This window comes from Brachypodium distachyon, chromosome 3 (assembly GCF_000005505.3).
Source record: "Brachypodium distachyon strain Bd21 chromosome 3, Brachypodium_distachyon_v3.0, whole genome shotgun sequence".
Classification (NCBI taxonomy): Eukaryota; Viridiplantae; Streptophyta; class Magnoliopsida; order Poales; family Poaceae; genus Brachypodium; species Brachypodium distachyon.
In genome coordinates, this window is record NC_016133.3 from 55023696 (window position 1) to 55049579 (window position 25884).

At 44.4% G+C, this 25884-nt stretch overlaps 4 protein-coding genes and 1 pseudogene across 4 annotated transcripts; 2 read left to right on the top strand and 3 right to left on the bottom strand.

Annotated features, from left to right (window-relative positions):
• Window positions 1-124: 124 nt before the first annotated feature.
• LOC100841036 (casein kinase 1-like protein 10) lies at window positions 125-4141 on the bottom strand. Its single transcript, XM_003570292.4, has 14 exons — window positions 3589-4141; window positions 3447-3487; window positions 3128-3197; window positions 2879-3027; window positions 2679-2774; window positions 2134-2204; window positions 1982-2043; window positions 1842-1905; window positions 1633-1717; window positions 1418-1544; window positions 1263-1336; window positions 1113-1173; window positions 921-1021; window positions 125-826 (listed from the first exon to the last, which is right to left on the bottom strand). The coding sequence occupies exons 1-14, from the start codon at window positions 3662-3664 to the stop codon at window positions 497-499; spliced, it is 1407 nt and encodes a 468-aa protein (XP_003570340.1). The 5' UTR covers window positions 3665-4141; the 3' UTR covers window positions 125-496.
• A 3593-nt stretch (window positions 4142-7734) lies between these two features.
• On the top strand, window positions 7735-7886 carry LOC112272092 (annotated as a pseudogene).
• A 921-nt stretch (window positions 7887-8807) lies between these two features.
• LOC100843774 (ABC transporter I family member 19) lies at window positions 8808-12034 on the bottom strand. The gene is made up of 6 exons (XM_003570301.3): window positions 11749-12034; window positions 11071-11231; window positions 10547-10598; window positions 10147-10283; window positions 9422-9508; window positions 8808-9345 (listed from the first exon to the last, which is right to left on the bottom strand). The coding sequence occupies exons 1-6, from the start codon at window positions 11906-11908 to the stop codon at window positions 9058-9060; spliced, it is 885 nt and encodes a 294-aa protein (XP_003570349.1). The 5' UTR covers window positions 11909-12034; the 3' UTR covers window positions 8808-9057.
• Window positions 12035-12188: 154 nt separating this feature from the next.
• Window positions 12189-15372, top strand: LOC100838808 (gem-associated protein 2). The gene is made up of 4 exons (XM_003572881.4): window positions 12189-12488; window positions 12611-12821; window positions 14014-14191; window positions 14683-15372. Exons 1-4 carry the CDS (start codon window positions 12218-12220, stop codon window positions 15073-15075), a joined length of 1053 nt encoding a protein of 350 aa, XP_003572929.2. The 5' UTR covers window positions 12189-12217; the 3' UTR covers window positions 15076-15372.
• Window positions 15373-18055: 2683 nt separating this feature from the next.
• On the bottom strand, window positions 18056-23364 carry LOC100840427 (kinesin-like protein KIN-10A). The gene is made up of 6 exons (XM_003570290.4): window positions 22398-23364; window positions 21155-21310; window positions 20957-21064; window positions 20460-20570; window positions 18908-20365; window positions 18056-18684 (listed from the first exon to the last, which is right to left on the bottom strand). Exons 1-6 carry the CDS (start codon window positions 23052-23054, stop codon window positions 18427-18429), a joined length of 2748 nt encoding a protein of 915 aa, XP_003570338.3. The 5' UTR covers window positions 23055-23364; the 3' UTR covers window positions 18056-18426.
• Between the last annotated feature and the right edge of the window lie 2520 nt (window positions 23365-25884).

Consider the following 25884-nt stretch of genomic DNA (forward strand, 5'->3'; position numbering starts at 1 on the left):
TTTTTACCAGTAACAGCAACAGCAATGCAGCATTCTATGAAATTCACATAGTTCTTTAGAAATAAAAATGTAAACACCGTCAAGTCCCAGTTCACATGGCAAAGATTAAACAAGGAGACTTGAATTTTATACTTGGAAGTTCCTTTTATCAACTTCTGTTGAACGAGCAAATCCAGAGTTGCAATAAACAAAGAAACACTAGTCCCAGAAAGTTTGCCAAGTCCAGCAGGAAGGTAAAGAAACATAAATATGTTGAATCTTTGACCACCTCTAAATTAATCATCACGAAGCTAGGACTTGGCCCTAACGCACCAGCGACACACACGCCAACAACAACGAATTATTGCTATCTATCAAGCAATGATACAACAGGCCGGAGCAACATGAAATTATGGGTGCTCCAGGGTAACTGTTGACAAATAGGTGATATCCTGTCATTTACAGAGTCGCAAACAACATCATTCCTTTCCGTTCTTGGATTCCTCTCCCGTTCGCGCTATTTCCTCTTGCCGCCACCGAGGGATAGGAGCTCAAGGCTGCGGTGGAGGGGCTCGTCGCGGGACCCTCTGGCAACCGCGGCTCGTGAAAGGGATGTGGCCCTTGACTCACCTACAGATGGATTAACTCTCTGGGTGCTGGAAGGGCGGCTGCCACCGTTATTGCTAGAAAACAACCTGCTTGTCCTGCCGTATTGCTGCTCGCTTGGTTCCATAGATGAGGCTGGTCTGCTGCTTGATGCAACTGCTCTCCTCGATGCACTGCCTGTACGAGAGGATGAACGAGGTCTCTCCACAGTCCTTTCGCCAGACCGGTCTGTGCTATGCATCTGAGAAAATGAACGTACATGGTTGTCAAGTTCACGGTACAAAGTTTATGCAATTCATACATTATGGGAATGTGGAGTTTAGAGTTTAGCTTACAATTTCCTTTAGTGACATCGATACAGTTTCCCGTGGTCGTGTTGCGTAGTTGTCACTCTGATTCAGAGAAGCGCTAGGATTCCTTCGAGTAGATGATTCAACTGTTTAAAACAAAGTGCTTCAAGACTGTAACAAGTGCATGATGTGCATCATAGTTTCGTTAAAACAACTTCCATGGGTTGTAGAACTAACCTGGAGCCTTCTCTATCTTCTCAACAGAAGGTCCAGGAGCTCCACTAGTTCTTTCACTTGGCTGAACAAAAAACAGTGAACAAAAACAACAGAGTTAACGAACTTCACAATAGGACAGCATTGTTAAAATTATAACCAAAAACTACATACCCTCATCCGTGGATTGGAACCTATCTGGGGATATTTCAAAATGGTCCAGTCAAATACATAATCAAATTGGTATCCTGTAGTAATAATTCAGTTAGAAGCAAGTATTATGACAGATAAAATTGATGAGCACAAGGAAGAGGCTATAAAAAAAATACCTTCCCGGATGAAGAGATCACGGAACAGTCTCTTCAAGTAAGAATAATCGGGTTTGTCTTCAAACCGCAATGATCGACAGTAGTGGAAGTAAGAAATGAATTCTGACGGGTAGGATTTGCAGAGTACCTGACTCACAATGTATCATACAAACAACACTCAGTTTTTCTGTAGTTTATTAAGAAATGGGCCTATAAAGTGCGCAATCATTAATTACCTCCACAGGAGTAAGCATCTTTTTCTCACTTATTTTGTCATATTTCTGCTTCTTAGTACCAGCTTTCAGCCCCTGCCATGGCAGGCTGTTGGATGTAGCAAGATAAACAAGCAATTAACGTTATTTCAGAAACACTGCAAGGAAAGAGAATATGCGCAAAGCATTGCAAGGAAATATAATATATGAAATGATGGATACGACAAACTAACCTGCCTCTGAGGAAGTACATAAGGACATAACCAAGAGATTCTAAATCATCTCTCCTGCTTTGCTCTGCATCAGAGAAATTTAAATCAGACAACTTAAATTAGCTACTCATTTAATCATCCAGATGGTGCAGCAAACTCACCAACGCCAAGGTGGGTATTGACACTTGCATAGCGTGCCGTTCCAGTGAGATTCTTGTTCTCCCTGCATATTGAAGTGAACCCATCATAAAATTACTACAAGGAGAGTGCTGGGAGTGTATATTTTGTAGCAGTACTAGTAATTTAGAGCAACCTGTAGGGTATGTGTTTGTGAGTCTGAAGGTCCCTAAATTTCTTTGCAAGTCCATAATCTATTATATATACCTGACATGAAAGTCAACAATATACAACATTAGTTTGATCCAGAGACTTCTGTTCCGAAATCATGGTTTTTTAAAATCAGAACACCTTGCTATATTATGCATTTTACTTGCATTACAAACGCCAATATCAATGGACCTTCTAATTCATCATCTCTTAGTCATCATCCAGATCATTTGTTGCGACGGAAGCAGCCATGCCATACAAAGGCATTTTAACAAGACCAGCGGCACCATTTAACTAAAACCCTCAGATGCTGGACTATTAAAGCAGTTGTTTAGGAGTCGAGCCATATTTCTTTGCTGCTGAGTCATTTTGGGATCTTCTTTAAAAAAATTATGTCATGAGAACAAACTTAGGACCAGCAAACCACATGCATCATGCACAATGTGATTAACAATATTTGGCTTTTAAGGAAGATAAGGGTCAGGAGAGTATACAAATTTAATTAGCAAAGAGACAGATAAAAATGCAAACCTGATTGGCTTTCCTACCAAGCCCCATGAGGAAATTGTCCGGCTTTATATCACGGTGAAGAAATCCTTTTGAATGCATGTATTCAACTCGATTAATCTGAAACATTTGCAAGAAAGAATGTGGTTACACTAGAAATTCATATTTAAGAAGAACTGAATAAATGGTAGTGCAGCTTTAAAAAGAAGCGAAAGTGTCCTCACCATCTGATCAGCGAGCATGAGCACGGTCTTCAATGAGAACTTTCTACTACAATAGTTGAACAAGTCCTCAAGGCTAGGTCCAAGAAGATCAATCACCATCACATTATACTCTCCTTCCACACCAAACCACTTCAAGTGCGGTATGCCAGCTTCAGCCAAGAGAAAGTAACAGCTCAAATCAATTTGCCATCATCGTTGAGGGTATTCACAAAAAAGCATTCCAAACACGCTCCATGACAATAAACTTACTTCCTCCTTGTAGAAGCATATACAGCTTCGACTCGTAATGAAGCTGCGGGTGCTTGGTCTTCACATTTTCCTGCCAACCCAAAGCATCATCTCAGCAACCCAACAGCTAAAACGTTTCGACTAAGCCAAACAGCTACCTAACCGACAATAGTACCACAAACATTTCACTACAGCTTCCCTAAAAAAACATTTCACTACAGCTTCCGTGCATCTTATGATGTTCTCTAAACCAAGCAGCAAACTTTATAAAATGGTCCCCCCTAGATCGGCCAAACAAAAACTCCTAAGGCACACGACGAGATGAGAGCGAATCCAATACCAATTTGACGGCGACTTCCTCTCCGGTCTGCGAATTAACAGCTGCAAGAAGAATAGCAACAAAGTCAGCATCTTTCTCACCAAAAAGATTTCCTGCAGCTGCGTGAGATTAAGGGCGCCGGAGAGACGGAGGACTGACTCACCGAGGAATAGCTCCCCGAACGATCCGCTCCCGATCTTCTTGCCGAGCTTGAACTTGCCCCCGACCACGTGATCCATCTCCTTTCTGCCCCCGACACCAGCTCCTCCAAACGAATCAACAACCCTTCCACGAGATCCGAACCCGCCGCCGCCGAGCCTAGCCGAATCCAGCCGGGATTAGGGGCGCGCGGCCCTCTACGCCGCCAGATCCAGACACACCACCGAGAAATCCGGGCGTTGCCTAGCTCCAATCGAACGAACGAACAGCGGAAGATGGAGAAGAAATGAAAGAAAAAACGAATACTACAGACGAAACAAATCGACGCGAACGGGCGGATTTGTTGATTAACAGGGCGCGTGTGTGTGGATCCGGAGAAACGGGCACAAAAAACAGGGATTTCTCCAGAAACGAATTCGCCGCGGGGGAGACAGGTGAAGCGGCGGGCAAGGTGGAGAGAAGGGGGAAGAGAAAGAGAGAGAGCAAGACGAAGACGCCGACCAACGAGGGAAAAGGTGGGAGGAACTGAGGATGGGGAGAGAGAGAGAGAAAGGGAGGGGGATGATTAGTAAATAGACGCCGCCTGGTTAGCGATGCTGATTAGGAATGGGATTCGCGACAAAAAGCCACTGACTAAACGGTGATCCGGTTTTGATTACGAGTAAGTGAGACATTTTATTTGTGTTCATTCTTTTCGGTTGCTATTGTTCGTGTCTTTTCCCACCAATTCATCGGGTTTTTTTTTTCTGTTATATGGTCGCACTCGTGTAGCTATTGAGCCAGTTTCTTTCTCCAACTATGGATTGAGATAAGCACGTATCCATACACACGCCTTTGCTGTATTCTAAAATTATATGGGGATTGGTTGCGCTTTAAACAGTTTTTCTAATTAAATATGTGGTGGTACTAGTTTTTTTTAAGTGTATTACTAGTTGAGATTTTTGTAAAACTTACTCCGTATTAGTTTGCCGAACGGAGTACGGAGTATATTGTTAGCTAAGTTTGAGACCGGATAAAACTAGAGTGTTATCTCTGATGTCCTTTTGTGTGTGTGTGTGTTCCCTGGCCGGCCACCACCACTCATGTCCGACACCACCTTTTAACCCGCTCCGGGACTTTATAGCTGAACAAGAACTTGCACTTTAAACGCACCGTCCAAATAAAACTTGATGGTCATGCACGGTCGTTCGCTATTGACTACGATGCCGGTATAATGTGCGCACACATGCCGTCCATTCTTACGATTTGTAGAGCAATATTCTCATCACGCAAAAAAGTTCTCTCGCGGCACAACAATTGGCACGACACGATGAGAAGTAGCACGGGGTACGTGTGAGAAGATGTGTAGGATGAGTCAATCAGCTGCTTCCCAGCCCGGAGAGGGAGAGAGACTTACCATGATCTTACAAATCGGATACAGAATAAGACGAACAAGCTCGCTTTCGCCATTGATCCACCACAGGATCATCGACGTGGACGCATCGGTTGTCCGCAATACGCATAATCTCATGCCCAAAGTCATGCATATCTTGTAGCACTACTACTGTACAACTGTACAAGTTGTTTGCAGACAAGATGAAACCAGGCTCTTTCCTTCTTTTCTTTCCTTTGCCGGGAAAAGGTCATCGACATACTTGGCCTGGTATATTTATTTATGCTTGGACGGCTTCCGTTCCATCATTCCGTGCCATGCACCCACCCACCCGACCCGGCTACACCGGACGCAAGCCCAGGTGACGTGGCCAATAATGAAAGAGTCAGGCATTTTATTTTTATTAAAACGGATTTTAGAAAAATAATACTAAGGGTAGGCCAAGGCCACTGGCCACTGCTCTGCGTCTGCAAGTAGCAGGCAGCTCTGTGTCTCTTCTTCCGGCCAGCTCCTTTACGGGATAAAACGCTGTCTCGTGGTGGGCCCGACAGGTTAGGTACCCGTCCAGGCGGGGACAGCGCGTACTACCATACCAGCCGTCGATGGGCGCCATCGGACGGCCAAGGGGGTCGAGCCAGCGTACGGACCAGGGAGCGCGTGCGAGGAATCTGGGCCGTTCCGCTGCTTCCGGCAACGGACGGCCCAAGGGCGGCCAGGACATCCCCGGCTTCGGTAGAACCGTACAAGCAGTAGCAGCTTCGTCCACGCCAAGCTCGTTCTTCACGTTTGCTTTATTGACTGATGAAGCTAAGCTAGCCGGTGAATACGAGCACCGCGATTTAACTCCTTTCACGTTTTGCTCGTGCGAGTTTGAAGAGTTCGACCAAGCTTCTGCCATGTTTTCCTCGTGAGAGATTGACGGAGATAATAACGGAGTAGTAAAAATTGCTCCGTGTAAACTGCAGCTGCTGCGAGAACGTTGGAGTAATAGGCGAGCAACGTTTTTTTTCCCCGGAGATCAACAAAGACCAGTAGGAGGACCGAGTTTTACACACAGTGATTAGGATTAGATCGAACAGCGCTTTGGAATTTAAAATGTTTGCAGCGATCTCGAGGCACATTTGTTGGCGCGCGATTGACAGTACCCACACGTGAATGCAGAAGTGAAATCCTATCCATCCAAAAGGGCCACGAGCTTACAAATCCAGTGAAATCCTATCCAAGAGGATCATGAGCTTATTAGAAAAATACATTGGAGAGTTATACAGCGTGTATCGTGAAGAAAATTAATGAGGCCGGAAAATGTACGGGCAGTGACGAAATCGTTTACGTGCAAGGAATGATTTTCTAGCGCTGGCCGGTGAGCAAGCTGAAATCGTCTGCTCACAACCGTTCGTTCTACCGGTACAAGATAAATAAATGATAAACAAATCTGCTCACTGATTAACAAATCTCATCATTTAAAACCGGCCATCGCCCGTGATTAGTGAAGTCAATGTCAGTCAGGATGGCAAGATAATCATAGCGACGAAAACTTACACATTGACTCGTTTCCACGTGGAACACGTCACGGCCAGATTAGAGAGATTAGATTAAGGACAGAGGCGAGTATAGGAGGAAAAATAAGATCGACAATTAAAGCAGACGGTAACGCGGTCTTCCTCCGCAAGTGGCGCCTACGACTCCACGCGCTGCGTACCTTCCAAGGGAGCACACGGAAACAAAGTGTATCGAAGTTGGCTAGTGAGACAGTCGCTCAAAACTAACAATGGCACAAGTAGATTAATTAAAAATGGCAAATTTATCGATTGTGTGCCGATTTTTTGTCGGCGATCACTTGGAGGCTCGATCTTGTGTCGGAAGTCCTCTCGGCGGAAGCACATGCGCTGAAGGTGGGCTTGGAATTGGCTGCTCTCTCTGGTTGGCGTTGCTGGTGGGTTGCTGTCTGCTCGGATAACTGGAGGTCACGGTGGGAAACTAATCTTGAGGCTAAGTTGTGAACGTGTTAGTCCAGCTGCCGTGTCTTAGTTCATGTGATTGTGTCTGAATAGTAGTAGGCTTAAATTCCTATGTGCTGGTAGTGTTTGTGTCAGTTTAGGATTCGTGTCCGTGTGCAAGTAGGTCTAGTAGCTTGACATTGGTCCTATATATGATACGTAGCTTGTAATCAAGTCGTGTGTTTTGAGTTGAGAAGAAATAACGAGAAAATAGAGGACACGATACGCGCTCTTGGCCAAATAATCGTGTGACCGTTTGTGCATGTGCGTCTTCATGTGATTGATTTTTGGGCAAACCCAACTGTCATTCAGGCCATGATGGATGTGGAGCATAATTACACTTCGGCTGCCGCCATTTTTTGATGACTGCCTGCACCTTGCCAGCGAATTTGTTGAGATCACTTTCAGACACTATCCGAGGGGGGCAAATGGAGCGGCCGGCGCATGAGCTAGTGGAACTGGCGAGATCCTCTCCTCCAGCTTTGTGTTTTCACTCTCCCCCATCATCGTACCTCTTTTACTAAAACAACTAGCCCATTACCAACAGGTGGGCTCTTGAGTAGACTCCAAACCTACCCTGCACTTATTTCATGAGGGACATAAGAAACCCATGCCCATTTGCCCGTCCATATTGAGCCGGCCAATAAAATTATTATTAAATCTTTAAAAAAATAGACTCCAGCATGGACGGGAAGAATTAGTCCCACATCGAAAGTTTGCGCCTTAGGGTAACCGGCAAGACCCATATAAAAGAGCAAGGTTGGGCAGCCGTGAAATTCAGATATATACCGGACGGGGGCTACGGGTGATCATGAAGACCCGTGCCCTGGACCAACGGCTCGCAGCACTTGGCGAGTGTTGGTCTACCATCTCCCCAATGGGAGAGAGGATGTCACAAATTTTGGTAGAGGGGGTCCGGCAAAGGGGCCCCTGCCAAGTTAAATCAACTTTTGAAATTATATATTATATATTTATTACATTAATTGTTTGTAGTTTGTACCCAAAAAAGGATGGAATTGAAGCAATAGCATCCTACAGATGCTAGAAAAAGAGGCAACATTTTCTCCTTGGGCGAATCTTGATGTCTTGTTATCCATCTTACAAGCGGAGCAAAAATTGCACGATGTGGGCATAAGTATAACTAGCGGGGTGACCCGTGCAGATTGCATGGCTAGACTTGTATAATGAAATAACTTTATATGTATTTTTAATGAATTAATTTTGCATGAAGTTTAAATGTATTATATTTGTATGCAACTTAGACTTGTTTAATGAGTCTTTGGAATATTTGGTTTGTTATATTTACTTTTTGGTGATATAGATTTTCTGAATGATAAGACTGGATGGTCTGGATGATTAGCTTGGTTTAAGTTCATATCACATCGATTATATTTTAAATTAGGTAGTCATTACATGTTTTACTAAGAGTGTTCATCTTATATTGGTAACACCTGTGTTTTTTGCTGCATTATTTGCATGTCAATTCATTTTATCATTTAAAAAGTGCTCTTTTAGACATCACATATAGATTCTTTAATCATGAATTATTATTTCGATATTGATGATGCAATAAGCATTTTTTTATCCAACTCAATTTGTGTTTGTATGATTCGCCGATGTTCCACACAAAATCTCCTTTATCCCATTGTGTTTTTTTGCTCACTTGCCTGCGCCTTGCCACTGTCCGAGGGGGGCGAATGGAGTGGCGGATGAGCTCGTGGAATTGGCGAAATCCTCTCCTCCAGCTTTGTGTTTTCACTCCCCCCACTATAGTACCTCTTTTACTTAAAAAATGTAACAGTTATGACCAATTAATACAGAGGTTTCACGAGTTTCAGAAAAAAAAGAGGGAAATTTATCAACAAACATCAAGCCTTTCTTGAAGAAAGAGTACATAGACTGAATTCACATAATACAGTACCGGAAGGGATTATCAGAAAGAAGTACAGTAAAGGACGGGATAGGCACATTACATAATAGGGTAATTAAGCCCGCCTTGCTTTGTTTTTTAGATACACTGCCGTATACAGGATGAGGAGCAAAAAACGAGACAAATCCCAGAGTTGTATGAGACATAGAATAGGTGTACAGGTGCAGACAATCATCATCTGTAGTAGGCCATGTGGCGTGATGATCGGAAAGGAGATGCGTCAAACGGGGAGGAGCGCCTGGGCTGGCTCTCGGCACGGATGGGTTCTTTCTTCGGGAGTTTGGTCTCAGATTTCAGCCATGACTCCACAACTGACAGCAAGTTCTTGGCATTCTTTAGCTCTTCGATGTCCGAGTACTTTGCAGATTTTCTCAGCTCGCCTTCTTGGATGTACGCAATGTCGGTAGCCCATGTCTCCAACCCATCAAATATATGAGTAGCATAGACGATGGTAGCTTCTCTCTGCAACAAAACTTCCACGTTATGCAATCAGAAAAGCATGACTCACAAATAAGCTAGAATGAGGTGAAACTGTTACCTGTTCACACTCTTCCTTAAAGAAGTCAAGGAGATCCATCCTGGTCACGACATCAAGATCAACGGTGATTTCATCAAGTAAGAGTACCTGCATCGGTATCATATCAGATGTTTTGATAAAAACAAACTTCAGTACTGTAACTACATTACTCCAAATTTTACCACCAGAATACTGTTTTGTCCTCCCCAAGAAGAAAGAAAAACTCTCACGAGTGTTTACTGTTTAGATGTGACCCAGTGTAAACTACAAACATATCATTTCAAAGGAAAGATGCAGATTTTGGTGACCATCTGAACAAACTACTCTCTACAAATCTTTGATCTGTGATTTACCTTGAAGGCAAACATTTCCTCTTCCATCAGCAAACTGGGCAATCACCATACTACAGTTACCAGCATGGATCACAAAGATGATTAATTTCAATCACCAAACTACAGACAATTAATTCCTCTTGACCCTAACAGATATAATTGGTAGATTAGTTAGGTCAAGGGACACTGATCAATCAGATCCATTCTACTTAAATTGTGTGGCTGTGGTTTAGTATACCAACCCAATATTCTGTTCTGCAAGCAAAAGAATGCACTGGGAAAATTCTCAGAATAGTCAAAGTAACAACTACCTAATCAAGGAGCTCCCAACTTGGTATTACAATGATACGATATAGGGAGCAGTCAAGAATATAAACCAGAATAATCCACACAAAACTAGGAACAGAAAATCACCTTGTATGGATGAAGAAGACCCATGCAAATTTGTACCCTTCGGCGCTGTCCGTCTGAAACTTTATGCATGCGCCATTGCAGATCAATATCTAATAGATCAATCAGCTTCTCCCGCCTAACAGGATCAACACCATCAACTGCGCGCATTTCAGGGTAGAGAAAGAAAGGTGTGTTTACTAACAGTAAGACAATATTTCAGTCAAGCTGAAGTCATTACATAAAACTTGAACTAGACCACAAATGCAGAAGCGAACATTGCTCAAGAAGATATATTATGATAGCAGGAATTTAACTACAGCCAAGTAAATTCAAGGACAAAGAAGCATGTGGACACATTATTGGTCTCGTCCAATAAGAAACCAATAATTGGACACATAGAGAATTATTGTGTCCCGTGTACCTCCAAAGATCATGTGCTCGGCAGAGAAATCGCCTTGTAGGGGAACATCACCCTGAAAAAGTTACATACATGTAAGATACAAAGACATTACTGTATCAAATCAAGCACAGAAAAAATGAACTGTCAACAGTAGACTAGTGTTTTTTTTGTGTATTTTCAACAAACTGGACTTATTAGTGAAATAGGGAAAGAGGAACCTTCTAAGGGTTTGTTTTTTGGATGGCAAAAGATCATTTCAACTACAATGAAGAATAGACGGAGACCACAATATTTGTTCACTTTTTTTTTCCGAGAAAACGCAAAAGCTTTGCATGTAGATTTTTCTGTTCCTAGTTTTGTGTGGAACAAATATGCCAGTAAATTAGGAAATAGCTCCCATGTGATTTTGTGGAGAAAGCCCATATGTAGAGAAGAGATGTTCATGTTCGGTTACCCAAACATTGATCGTGAAGCAAATCAAAACCAAGGAAGAGCTAAGTTTCTAACTCTTATACGATTAGCAAGTAAGCAAAGAGGGAACTTACAGCTGAACCAATAGTCCTACTCCAAGAACCACCCAAGTAGGAAAGGTCACCACTGCACACAAACTGTGTGTCATGAAAAGCAGAACCATTCAGAACACGGACAACATCCCTTCCTCCAACCATATGTTTCCCCGCAAGAATCTTCAAAAGAGTGGTCTTGCCTACAGTTTTGTATAAATTGGTATAAAAAACATGGACCATCCAAGATGAGAACAGAACATATCTCGGTAAAAATGCACTATACACTTGTTTGCAGTTTGCACAGATGAATCTAAAATGGATACATAATTTCCTTCTGTTACAGCAGCATTCCTTTTGGCATTTGACATACGATGTATGGTTACTGTGAGAAACTACAAAGATGGCAATGGATCTCCAGATTTCTTTTTGGCACACACGATATGAGAGTACAAGTTGCCAAAATCGATGCTGACAAAAGGCCTTTTGTTTCGGTAAATCCCACAAGTTTTTTGTATACAAAATGTAATAAAACAACACACTTACAGAAATAACACTTGCTAAATAGCGGATTCCAGCATCAAACCCCTAAGCATTCTGCACCTAAATCATTCGACAGACCAAAGCAACAAGGCACGGGCGTCGTACGTATCGACCAGAAGAACCCGATCATCACAGATCAACTACGTAACATCGTGGCTAGGGGCCAGGTATTATTACCGGATCCATTGGCGCCGACGAGGAGGCAGCGGGAGCCAGGGGCGACGCGGAGGTTGAAGCGCGCGAAGAGCGGCGCCTGCCCGTCGTAGCCAAACTGCAGGGTGCTCACCTCGATGCCGCTCTTCCTCCACCCTTCCTCCACGCCCTCTCCGCCGGCCATCTTCCCCTCCTCAGCTATCCTCGCCTCGCCGCCGGTGGGCGATCTCTCCCCTTCGCTCCGTTCGGTCTCCGGAGAGAGTTGGTGGGAGCGTTTGGTCAGTGGCTGTCTGGCTCTGCGCCCGCCGCGTCACCCTTCGCGTCTTTTATACAGCCCACGGGTCGAACCTACTGGGCTTCGTACGATCAAGGCCCAATTAGAAACCACGAAGAGAAGAGCCGGGCTTATGCTTTGGAGGCCCGTTTAGGCCCATGAGTCACTCTAAATTCATTTGTTCGGAACCAAAGGAATGAACTCGACTCTTCGTGCGTAATGGCTCTGTGTCCGCCGCCATTGGAGGTTGCCGCGCCACCGCTCACCGGGATGAGGTATGCTAGGCATGAGCTCGAGGCGCTCAGGGTCGCGCCGTCGCCGGAGGCGCAGGCGCTGCGGTGGGCCGAGGTGTACGCCGCTCTCGCCGCCGCCGGCTTCTCCGGGGAGTACGACGGGCTCCTCGCCGGCGACGAGCCGGTGAATAGGCGGGGGAGGAAGTCTTCTGGGGGCGGCAGGAAGAGGCACGAAACGGCGGTTCCACAGTTCACAGGTATGGCTCTCCCTTCTTGGTTTTGCCCCTCGCGAACGTACGCGCAAGGCTCGTTCGTTTTAGGTTTAGTTTATTTACTGTAGTTAGTGATTGTTCGTTTTGTTTTGCTCGTGATGATGTAGAGGTGGAAGAGATGGGTGCGTGGAGGAATGGGGATTTGGGAGTCCATCAAGCGACTGGAGAGCCGTTTGATCAGTGTGAAGGTTTGGAGTATGAAGATGATAGCGATGATGATTATGATGGCATTCTGAAGCCTGCATTTGCCGTTGATGGGGATCCTGATTTCGAGTCTGGCGAGCCGCTTGATGGTTTCGAGTATCTTCGGCGTGTCAGGTATGCTTTATTCTTAGTTTTGGTTGATTGATTAGTTGTAGCAGTCCCTCAATGTGTTGTGTGGTATCTGTTGTAAGTTATAAGGATATGTGAAATGTGATGCTGTCTGAGGTGTGCACATTTCTTGTTGTCATGCTGTGGTCAATGTTTACCCGGTTCTCATCGACGTGTATAATTGTCGGAGATGTCACCCTAGATTAATGGTAAATGGAGGTGTCGGTACCAGCTTCCTTGATGTGTTTTCATGTTTTTGGTCATTAAAGAGTGTTCTTGTGTTTTTTACATTGTCTTTTTCCAGAATCGCAATCATTAGCTAGGAACTCCAATATAAAATTTATCTCTCTGCCCATGCTCTAGCCACCATGAACTGAATTCTTATGCTGTAACTACCATGAAATCTTGGTAATCTAAATCATAAGAAGTATGTGCAATTCTGGTTGGGCTTTGGCCTTCATTATGGCCTGAGCTGAAACAATTAATGGTTAGGGAGATAGAAGGATTTGATAAGTTAGTGGACGTGCTACTGCTTAGAAGTTGTGCAATATATGCACGCCTAGTTTTTGAAATGATAGAGTTATGCATTCATGCGATGGATTTGCATATATTCTATGGGTTAGTATGTAGCACAAAGCTGCAACTTTGACGTGTAAACTTTATTTTAGTTACCAGATCAATATCTAAGAGCTTTGATTTTGCACTTGACCAATAGCATAACGAATGGGAAAAAAGATCTGCAAGTTTCCCTTCTCCTCTCATGGGCTAATCTAGATTTCAGATCACGGAATTTGGGATCCTTTCACTGTGAGATACGTGAACTATATGTTGTGATCTCATTGAGGTGTCATTTCATCAGATTTGCTTTTGTTCTTGTAACACATATCGGTTCTGATTACCCAGTTTAGTGTGTAATCATGTATAAGCATAACTCGAAGCATCTATAGGATGGCTTAGTAGCTTACAACTGAAAGAAAGCTGCTCCATCTGTTGAATAGAGAAATTACATGCAAGGAGTATCATTGATTTAATCTTGCTAAATATTTGCCTGACTGTTGGATTGCTGGCACCAGAAAAAATGAATGATGCTTTTATTTTATATTATAAACTTATGTGGGTAAACAATTGTCCACGTGTCCTTTTTTTTGTTGCAAAAATACTATTGCTGAATGATAACCCTATTAAATCCGTTTTACAGGTGGGAAGCCAACCAAATTCCTAGAGTGAAGGTAGCCAAGATAGATTTAGGTGCAGCCAGAAATGAGCAGACACCTTACATGCCAGAAATTCCTGACATACCAAATTGCTCACCTGATTTGTGTGCATCAAAGGAATGGGAGGACACATTTATTGCGTATTTTTCAGAGACAAAGCTGGTAATCTATGCTGCCATTCAAAAAACAAGCCACCTTAATATGTTAACTTTTGTTTCTTTTATAATTATCTTGACGAAGAGGATACTTTATGTGTCTCTTGGCTGCTACTTAAGTAATTGTGTTTACTTAGTTATTATTTTGATGCATTTAGTTCTGTCAAGACCTCAAACCTTAATGCACATGTGAAAGACATTTGGGATAGCAATATGCACCAGTGGAATTTTAGGGATGCTATAGGGTAGGCAGCAGTAAACTGCAAAACTAATTGATACAGCTAAAATTGAGATTGTTGTCTTGGGGTTGAGAGTGAAAGCTTGCAAATCTTGCTGCTCTACCTTTGGCACACAAAGAAGTGTGTTGACACGCTTTCTGATGACCTGAACTTGAAGCTAGTACAAGTAGAATTCCTTTTTTTAATAATTTGGTGTGTCATTAGCTGCCTGTCGACAATCATGTCTGCTCTTTTGATGTACGGATACTCTTTTGTGCAGGCGTTCTCCGAGCTTGACAACTCTGATGGGCCATCTGTGTCTGGAGCGCTGAAGAACTTTTCTAAACTTGCCAGCAGCTCTGAGCCGCAAACTGAACCGACACTGACGGCACTTCGCAACATGGATGCAGTTTCAAGAGCTGCAACACTGCGGAACTACATTGATATGATCCAAAACCTGGATACACTTTCCAGGAATAACTGCCTGTGGTTATTCGCATTCTGCGTTGCTGTTGAGCCCCCCTTGGATGCAGAGACATGTGCCTCATTGAGGTCGCTGCTGCGCAAGTGCACAACCATCCTTGCCACCAAGTCGGAGATGGACGATGAAGTCGTCATGTTGAACATACTCATCGTGATCTCAGGAAGGTACTTTGGGCAGCATGGGAAATAGATATAACTAGGATATGTAATTGCACCTGCATCAGAGTTTCCGGTCAGAACCAACTAACAAAAATTGTAAGCAAGCACTCCATGGACCGTGGTGAAGCCGCATGTCTCATAGTGAACATTTTTTTGTTAGTATCGTCGAGGCACGACTTGCGTTTTGTGAAAACAGCTTGCAATGGCTGAGAGTGCCAGAGTATATGTAAAACCTTTGGTTGTTTGTGCTGCGCCTCCATTATGGCTAAACCTTAGATGTACATTCAAACCCACTACTAAATGTATGTATCCCTAGTCATGAGTCTCACACGGCGGGTTGCACGAGAAGAACACAACGTGAGAAAGTTTCCATTTTTCACATTACGGTAGAGCAGATAAAATATCATCAGTCTGTGTCAGTACATACATGACCAAACACCTTACATCACAAGAGAGTCTAACAAGTGTATATAAAGCTACATGGAGCAGATCATTTATATAACAACCATATCATGAATTTGACAAAAGTTTCTACTTCAGTAATATGAGAACTGTTTTCTTGCTAATATTTAAGAACTAAATGCAACCTTTAGACCCCGGCAGCATGTCGATTACTTGGACGCTTGTGCTTCCAATGTCCATGATATCCATCAGCAGGATGCATAATGTTTTCAGTAACCAGAGTTCTTTGGGTCAACTACAACTGCAAAACATTAGTATTAGAATGAATCTCAAATGATCAAACAATGCAAACAAAACGTCCAAACGTTACTTATTGTACATACCTGAATCAAGCTTAGTGCATTAAGCACACAACCATCTCCATCAAACTCCAGCTCAGCAAAAAAGTACTCGGGAACCAAATCAACACAGCTTCTGGTGCCTTTACGCTTAGCAAGAAAATTTGCGTGCAGCCATATACTCCCTCAATCCTATAATAAGTGACTTTCTATTACATGTATCTAAACGTTTTTTTGGCATAGATACATCCATATTTAGACAAATTTGAGTCACTTAATATGGGACGGAGGGAGTACCATTGAAGATAAAAACATTACTGTTCACTGCTCTAACAAATTCACAAACATAAAAGGACAGTATAAGAATGCGTACATCAGAAACATGTTGGAGGACAGTATAAGAATACATAAATCAAAAGGATGTTTCAGTCTTTAACGTCAAAAAATTATTTCCTAGTCTTGACCACTTGCTGGGAAGCAATTGGAAATGGAAAGTATGGTCGAGGTTTACAAGATCAAACTCAACATGACATTGTTTGGGCACTTTTACAGGAGAGGAAAATAAGATGTCATGATAGCCTTGTCAATTGTCATACACAGTTTAGGAGATTTATTTGCAGGTTGTTTTGTAATGACACTAGCTTTCATGTACAAACAAGAAGAGTAAGGGGATAATGAAACTTCTTGGTTCATACAGTCCTTACAAACTCTATAGTTTCTCAAATGCTTTGATGACCCAGCCAATATTCGGCACCGGACCAAGGCCAAACCATATAATTGCGGCATTATTGATGACAACTGCTGGAGATCTATTAGGCATGTCTAGATGAATAACTCATGCAAAAGATGTTCGCAGCCCCACTCTACACCTCAAGCTAGTTCTCTATAATCACACCCATGTCTTGAGCTTAATGAGGTTGTATGTCTGCAACCATGTAGTTTGTTCAGATGTGGCTCATTTCCACCGGCAAACAGTGGCAGTGGTACGTTGATTTTGAAGAACAAAGTAACGAGAGCTAAATATGAACGATCAGATAATTTAAAAATTGAATGACTACCTAGCCACTTAGTGGACCTATGCACTATTTAAAAGCTTAAGTAGTGAACAAAACCTGATTCCTACTGTTGTATTGTTCCAAACCCACACGTGCGCATTCCGGGGCCTTCCAGTACTTATCATGCTTAGGTTCTTCCAGGAAAGAGCAAGATAGATCATGCTCAAGTTCTTTCCTGAAAGAGCAGAAGTGTCAACACCATGCACATTTCATGATCTCAAATTTACATCAAACTAGTACGCAAGGGTTAATACTGAGTGCTACTAACACACTGGGAGAAGCAGGGCAGGGAATAGAGGCGCTAACCCTTGACAAATTGAAACTCAACAGTTGAGAGGCTATACTTCTTAATGGATCACTTAATAGAAGAGAACATTAAACAGTGACATTACCACAGAAGATGGGCGCAGATTAAACTGTATCATAAGCACTCAGAATCAAAGATGGAGATACAAGAGGAAAATTATGGCAATGCAAAGGCATCATGGCACGGTAATGGGGAATAAATAGCAGAACCATATTTGACTGTGGTTCTTGGACTTAATGGTGCTCAAAGCAGATTTTGTTCAACCAAGAAGGTTCAAATTGTTCCAATTTTTAAAACAAGTGTGCAAGAATGTAGATAGATAACATGCAGTATCTATACAGTTGTAACAGATGAGAAGAATCGTCTGATTTCTGTTAATTGTCAGGGAGGAAACTATGCCTTTTCTTCTGGTTCACATGTTGAGTCTCCAGGGGATCGACATATGCCTCAACGAAGCTAGTGGCAACAGTGCAGGGCTTTGAAGTTATCATCATGTGCACAGCCTTGAATAATACTAAAATCAGACCAAAATTGACTTGAAGCTGCTACCGAAACAACGTAATTCGCTAGCTACAGCACAGCAGAATAGGGGAATCCAATCAATTCAGTATCCATCAATCAATTATCCAAAGCATCAAGCAGATTGCAACATTATAATCGGGGTGTTACTTTGGTTCGTTGCCCTGGGTGATGGGCTTGCGGTTGCTGGTATCCACTTTGGCAACTTTGAACTGCCTTCAAAAGGGAAGAAAAATAACTCAGTCACTATGAGCAGCAGCTAGCTTCAAAGGGGGAAAAATGCCACTATGGGCAGCAAAGGGGGAAAACATACATATCCCCCCCTATGTGAGAGTTCCAAATTCCAAGAGTTACAAGACTGTTCTTTACCGAGAGGTTGCCTTGGATACATTTTCATATTTATTCAAATTGTATTACTAGAACTAACGAAAGAAATCACCTTAGCAGCATCCTGCAATCTCTGGTGCAAAATAAAAATTGCTCAGAATTGTGCATGCGATGATGAAGCATCATAATAATCATAATGAATATAGCATACACTTCCACTAGACGGTGATGCATCATAATAATCTTGCTCAGCCAAGCACAGATACACGACAGCGTGTGCCCTCTGATGTAACATGGTTACATCACGAGTCGCACACTGGACCAGCTAGTAATTTTACATAGACCATAGAACAGATAGGAGATCGATACATCGTTGTCATGGATGAGATGACTGACGACAACCAACCAACAAAAGAATGTGGCAAGCAATCTGCTCAAGCTCTGAGCTCCCGGATGTAGTTGGGGCTCATCTGGGCGACCACCTTCGGTGAGAGGGCACCGGTGGCATTCAAGGTCGAGTTCAGCTTGCTCTCCAGTGGGCTGAACGGTATCTGATGGAGCTGATCTGTCGCTGGCTTCTTCACGGCGCGCAGGCAGGCAAGGTAGCTGCTGGGCTGGTTGTTCCAGTTGGGCAGCTTGCTTATCTGTATCGTCGCCTCCTTCTCTCTCGACACTGGAGCACCAGAAGGATCCTGCAAACACCAATAGTAGATCCCCACATTTTTTTCACTATTGTCAATGATTTCTCTCGGTTGGTAAAAGGACGTTTTTATTGACATAAACTCAAGTCATAACATTAACAAGTTTTGAATTCCAAGATAGGATATGATGATTGACAAACGACATTGCCAGGAGTAATAAGTAGCAGAGAACTATTGGGTGAAAGCATGACATGGACAAAGCTAAATGACATACCCCGAGGAGAAGGAATGTGAATTGGTGGGGTTGCAGCTTGCTGCCGGCTTCTTCGAAGTGAGCCTCTATGAGCTTCCTCAGATCTGAAAGGCAAGCATTCTGCAGTAGTTTCAGCCCTTTGATCAAATTCCCGGACTCCCATTTGATATAGACTTCCAGCAAGCCCTCTTGCTCCTTTGGCTTGCCCTGGTCAGTTGCTTCAGGTGTGGTGCATGATTTGAGCTCCTCCGGTACTGTCAACTTGGCCTCATCCACGACTTGGCAAACAATCGGGGAGAGTTGTGATGAAACTGGGCTATCTGTCACTTTGACGTCGCACATGGGGGTTTCTATGGCTGCCCATGCTGACGGGTCTTTGTTCTCGTCGGCGAACAATTGCTTTTCTGGCTGATTGTTTTCATCGCCCAGGAATTGCTTTCCCAGCTGCTTGTTCTCATCTCCAAACACTTGCTGATTTGCTGGCGACTCGACATTAGGCTTCTTGACCAGTTCACGGTAGTTCCCACAGAGCCTAAAGATGTTCTGAATACGATTAGTCCTATCTGGTTCCGCGAGCGGTTGCTCCATTCTGTCCACTTTATAGCTCTCCTCTTCCACAACTTCCTTGCACACTTCTGCTTCAGCACCGTTGTCCTTCTCTTCACCTTCTTCATCTCCCTCCTCGAAAACAGTGCTCAGGACTGCCTTTTCTGGAAATCCGGACAGTCTGACAATATCTTCTTGCTCCAGGGCAGTGGTGCAAGAGCCTGCTGTGGATGAGTGATTCCATACCTGGCCCTGCTGGCGAGTATCCTCCTTTATCACCTTCACATCTAAAACAGTCGGCTGATCTCCCGTGTCCAAATCCATGGACATAGACATCGCCATCGACATGGATGGATCTACTCCTGCAGACATCTCTGATAATCGTGCCAACAATCTGCCTCCAATGATATCCTGTTGTACAGGCTGACGAGCGTCCACCTTTTCTCGTTCTACCTCCTGTAGCCGTTGCTTCAAAGCAAGGAGCTCTTGCTGCTGCCTAAGCATTTTCTCTTCCATCATCCGGAGTTCACTCTTCAGGATCTGGGTCTTCTCAATGACCTTTGAGTTGATCTCTTCCTCCTTTGCAGCTGCACCCTGCCCTTCTATCAGCCTGAGCTTCGCCCTCGCTTGTGCTAGCTCCTCCTCCTTTAGCCGAAGAATATTCTGGGCCTCGTTACGCTCTTTCTCTCTTTGCTTATTCTCCTTCTGGAGCTTGTATATGAACTGATTCATTGCAACAATCCTTGAATTGAGCATTGAAGATGACTCCTCAGAGCTCATTTTGTCCCTTGGTGTTGACGCATGAGCAGCACGGATAATGCATTTTGCTTTAGCGCCGTATTCCAAGGTAGAAACTGTCTTGTGCAATTCCTTTGGGTCAGGACTCGCACACAGAATCATCAGAATCTTTGATTTGTCATCCTCAAATGAATCCTGAAATTCCATGATGAAATACATGGTTTAAATTATCTGGGAAAAGCAAAGACAAAAGTGGTCTCAGGAAATGTGGTTCTTGAGTGTTTTGTACCTGTAACAGCATTGTGAGCTTGCTGTCTCGAAATGGGACGTGAGAATCACCATTGGCTATAGACTCAACAACTCGTTTCAAGGCTGTGTTCCCTTGGTTGATCTTTGCTGTCTGTGGAACAGTAACCAATGTTATAGACCAGATGTGCAGAACAAAGTGATTAGTAAACATACTTCTGTCTGTCATATTGCGAAAAGAAGTAGTGGTGAGATTTCAGGCTGTAGGAAAGTTATGGGATTATTATGCTGCAATTCATATGGCAATATCAGTGTGGAAACATAACTTAGAAGTCTTATTTCCAAAATAAAAACAGAACTTTATCATGACAAAAACTTTACTATAATCACTGCATTGCAAGTTGCAGCTCATTATCTGTTTAAAATGTTACAACATGATTAAACATGCATTAGTCAGTCATGTGCGTCACTTTTCAAAGGGCAACTGAAATACCGCGGTGGATGCTACTATCATGATTGGTCAGTGGTAACATCACACACCTGCATTTTGGCTTCAAATCCAGTTTGGCCTGCGGCTTCAATGTTCTCAGAACCAGCCATATCGACCAGCATCAGCCTTCCTCCCACCGACGGGACATCCAATATTATCTACAGAAGTGGCACAAAGCAAAATCAATAAACAGTTGGATCTTTCAAGAAAATAAAGGTTACAAGTGCTAATTTATCATTGCAACCAACCATGCAGTGACTTCGCGAACTTCTCTCATTACAAAGTGTGCTCTTGACAGTACGGCGCTTCTCCACTTTGGCAACTTCCCTTGATATCTTTCCGGCTTCATTTCCAGATATGTAGGTTGCATTCTTGGCTTTCTTCCCCATTACTTCTAGCCTCACCTGTACATAATGTATTGAGAAACTTAAACAAAATGGATGGATTGCATTAACTCACAGATTCACTTTGATATTACCACATAGAAAAAAAAAAAGTTCAACATCTTTCGTCAGCTTAAGTTCTGCTTCTGAAAATTCGTATACTCCTTGGAGTTTACCCCGGTTACAAGACTCCAGTGACACTATCCAGCTATCCCTAGATAACATGACAATGACAATTTAAGCGCCAAATAACAACTTGATTTAGGTTGGTCAAAGTTCGGGTAGTACTCCCTCCGTCCCATATTAAGTGACTTTCTATTACATGTATCTAGACGCTTTTTAGGCATAGATACATCCATATTTGGACAAATTTGAGTCACTTTATATGGGAAGGGGGGAGTACTTGTTTGAGCTGTAACGGCAATGACAGTACAACTGACTGGCAAATCACAATGTTCTAACTTGGCATTTCATATTAGTCATCTAAACTAATGTGCACACACAAAACTCACAGACAGTAACAGTGAACAATATTAATTAAAGTGAGGTTTAGCTCACACTTAGAATCACACGTTTCTGACTTGGATCTTCATATTAGCCATCTGCTCCCTCAGTCCCATATTAAGTGCCGAAATATTACATGTATCTAGACGTATTTTAGTATATATAGATATGTCCATATTTAGACAAATTTGAGTCACTTAATATGGGACGGAGGGAGTAATCACACATACACAACTGACAGGCAATTTACTAGAAAGCACAATGACAATTCCAAAGGAAGTACACAGCATTCTTTCAGACAGATAAACTTCAGAGCTGTAATTAATGATCTAAAATAATCATAACAGATCTCTCAAGGACACAGAAGAGAGAAACATTTAAACCCAAATCATGCTACTTCCACCCACCTAACATAACAACAACTCACTTTTGCAACTACTCCCTCTGTCCAACAAAAGATGTCTCATGTTTGTCAAAATTTGGATGAATCTAGACATGACTTAGTGTATAGATGCATTCAAATTTAGTCAAAGTTGAGACATAGTTTGTTGGACCGAGGGAGTAACGATTAGCACGTGAAAAATAGTGAGTATCAGTTTATCACCTTGGGGGCGTTCCCTTTAGCATTTGCGCCGCTCCCTACTAGCAAATCGTAGATCTCCTCGTTATAGATCTCAAGCACGGCGACCTGCACAAACAACCCCATGCCGAACCCAGCATCCTCCTCGCCGCGGCTCTCACCTTCACTACTGCTACTACCACCGCCTCCTCCTTCCAGTATGTCCCTGAGCGCCCGGTACACGATCCCGGGCTGCTTGGCGCAGCCGAACATGGTGTGGCTCTTCCCGGAGCCCGTGGGCCCGTAGACCATGACGGTGCACTTGGCGCCGACCCGCACCCCCTCGATCCTGGAGCGCACGAACCGGCGGTAGAACCCCTCCAGGTCCTCCTCCTCCGAGACCGACACGCCGTCGAGGGTGAAGTCGCGGCAGCCGCCGGCGTCCCCGCGCACGCGCACGGCCGTCCCGCCGCCCGCGACCTCCAGCGCCGACGCGCCGGCCGCGGCCGCCGTGAGGTTCCGGACGCGGCCGATGACCTCGACCGGGTGCTCCGTGGCGGCGCCCGCGGCCCCGCCGCCGCCGTGGTGTGCGCTCCGCGGGGTGAAGTGGAGGCGGTGCTTGGAGGTGGGCGTCCTGAGCGGGGTCGTCATCCCCGTCGGCGGCGGCCCTGGCCGGGGAGAGGGCGTTGGCAGCGGCGCCATCGACCGGTGTCCGGGAGCTAGATTAGGGTTTCGAGAAGCCGGGATTCGGGCTGGACCGCCGGATCTGGAAACGAGGGCTGGCAAAAGTATGCGATGTATGGATTTGCGTGGGAGAGGAGACTAGGGAGAGGGCAGTGCGAGCTCTGGTGATGGGAAGGAAGGGCAATAGGGAAGAGAGGATTCGAATGGAACGGGGATTGTAGCCGTTGGGGGTTTGCAACGGCAGTGCGTTTTGTTTGTTTTGAAGCTGGAGAGGAGGGAGCGCGTGCGTGCGAGTGGAAGGGGAACGGAGGGAGCTCTCTCTCTCTCGCTGCCCGCGTGTAGATCACGAGATTTTCGGTGGATGCGAAAGGGGGAAGAAACCATGGGACAAAAATTGAATTTTGAATCTGGCCGGATATTAAAACTGGATTACGTTTGTTTCGCGTCCGCTTTAATTACCGCATCTAGAGTATTTTGTTTTGCTGATGCGTTTGTCTAGGAACTGGGTGGTCTTGCGAGTTGTCGAGTTTGGCCGGGTCCCGGGTGGATAATGTACTACTATTACTCATTTACTCGTGAAATTCATCACACTACACAGGTTGAGCTTGCTGGTGGTAACATTTGTAGTTGCTAGTACGGCGTATTTGAGTATCATCTCATGCCAATAAACCATACTTTTATACTCACTCCGTTTCATATTAAATGACTTTCTATTGCATGTATCTAGATGATTTTTAGTTATAGATACATCCATATTTGGACAAATTTAAGTCACATGGGACGGAGGGAGTATCTATTTTGATAAACATGTTTTTATTTTTATGCCTCCTCATAAGTTTATATTGTACGGAGTACTTGCATGTTAAGTATTTTGTGTGCAAACTAAATCCACTGTGGTGCGACGATCCATAATATGGTTCCTAAAAAATGAATTTCATTTGCTTTTGTTAATGAGAAATTTGACAAAATGCCATACATTTTTTTTACTTTGCCCCAAAACCCCACGTTTCATTTTTTTAGGCAAAATAACACACCTTTCGTTGCCACCTTGATAAAACATAAAAAAATGTTTTTTGGCTACTTATTCGACCAGGCCCACGTGTCATATTTTCCTGGCCCGAATTGGCTTGGGTTATTAATTGGGATTCGATCGATGAACTCCTCGTTCGGGCGTCTCTCCTCCGGTACAGAGAGAACAGTGGAGGAGTGTGAGGAGAAGAATCGGCCGGGAGTGAAGAGAGAGAGCCGACGACGCCGTACTAAACCGCCCCCGCCCATCTATCGGGACCAGACCGCCGCTACCGCCCTCCCCAACCGCCCTGCCGCCGCGTTCCGTGTCGGCGTTGAGCAATCCGCCGCGTTCGATCGAATAATGGGGTAGTCTTCCATGGGGGCCAAGAAGAATTCACGCACTTCTGAACCTGGAGGAGCAGTTCGCCTTCTTTCGGTCACAGAATCACCTACCGGTGAATGCCGCCACCCACGTGTTGTTGCTAATGGGTCCTCTCTTCCTCGCAGCCTGGGCCGCCAGCCGCGCAGCGCGTCTCAACCTCGCGCTCGTTGGGGAGGGCGGCAACGGCCTCGTCCAATGGATGAGGCGGCAGAAGTGGCCGCCTGGATGTGGAATGCTTCGGCGGTGGTGGTCTAGTCCGACGGCGCCGGTGGCCCGATTTCTCCCTGTGTCGCATCTTGGGCACCCACCATGTCCTCGTCGTTTGTTCATTTGGGGTCCATGGGAAAAAATGCAATTCAACAAGGACCCTCATTTGTGCAAAAGTTATCCACAAGACCACAACCCGCATTTCTTTTCAAAATTTGGCGAGAGAATAAGGAGTCTTCATTTGTGCAAAACTTGTCAAAATCTTGTCCACTTGTTCTTTTGGCCAACTTATCAAATACTAATGGAGAGGATAAATGAGGGTTCGACATGGGATACGCCCTTACACACATATTTTCTACACCCCCATTTATCCAAACACCTCTCAAATGGACAAATGGGAGGACATATGGGGGCTCAACCTTGGAGATTCCGTTACAGACCGAACGGGAAGATCGATCGAATCGATCAATCGACACGGAGGGTATTCTCATCCAGGAAAGCGTGACATGTGGGCCTAGATCGAATAAGTAGACTCAGAAATAAAAAAAAGGTGCTTTGTCAAGGTGGCAATGAAAGTATGCTATTTTGTCTAAAAAAATAAAATGTGTGCTTTTGAGGCAAAGTACAAATAAATATGTGGCATTTTGTTATATATTTCTCCTTTTTTCCCTCGGCCCTGCATGTAATGCAAACGTGATCAATGTATGCATTCGAACTTCTTTTTTTCAACCGGCATGAGTTCTAATTTGTAGAAGTCTAAGAGCACCTCTAGCGGCTTCAGTAAAACTGGTTCCCTAAAACTGGGAGAGATAAGATTTTTTAGCAAAAACTTGTGCACTCCTGCCTCCCGAAACCGGTTCCCTGATCCCTATAAAAAAATTAGACCCCAATGACACATGGGACCCATGGCTCTCGATGCCGGCCACCACGCTTGCGCCCGCCGCCGTCGCCGCCCCAACCCGAGCCCATGCACCGGCTCGGAAAAGGCTGCGATGCCCCGCCCTGACCTGAGCCCATGCGCCGACCCGACCAGACCTTAGGTGGGACGAATCAAAGGTGCCGACAAAACACGAATTGGCGACAACTAAGCGAATCGTCACCAACGACAACAATATCGAAGCGGCGACTAGAAGGGTCGCCAGCCCCGATTCCGGCCAGGATGGTGGTCGGGGCCTCCCATGGAGGGCGGGATGAGCGCGGACAAGCCCAACAGGGCCGGAGATGTCCTCCGGCAGTGGCACGAAGGCG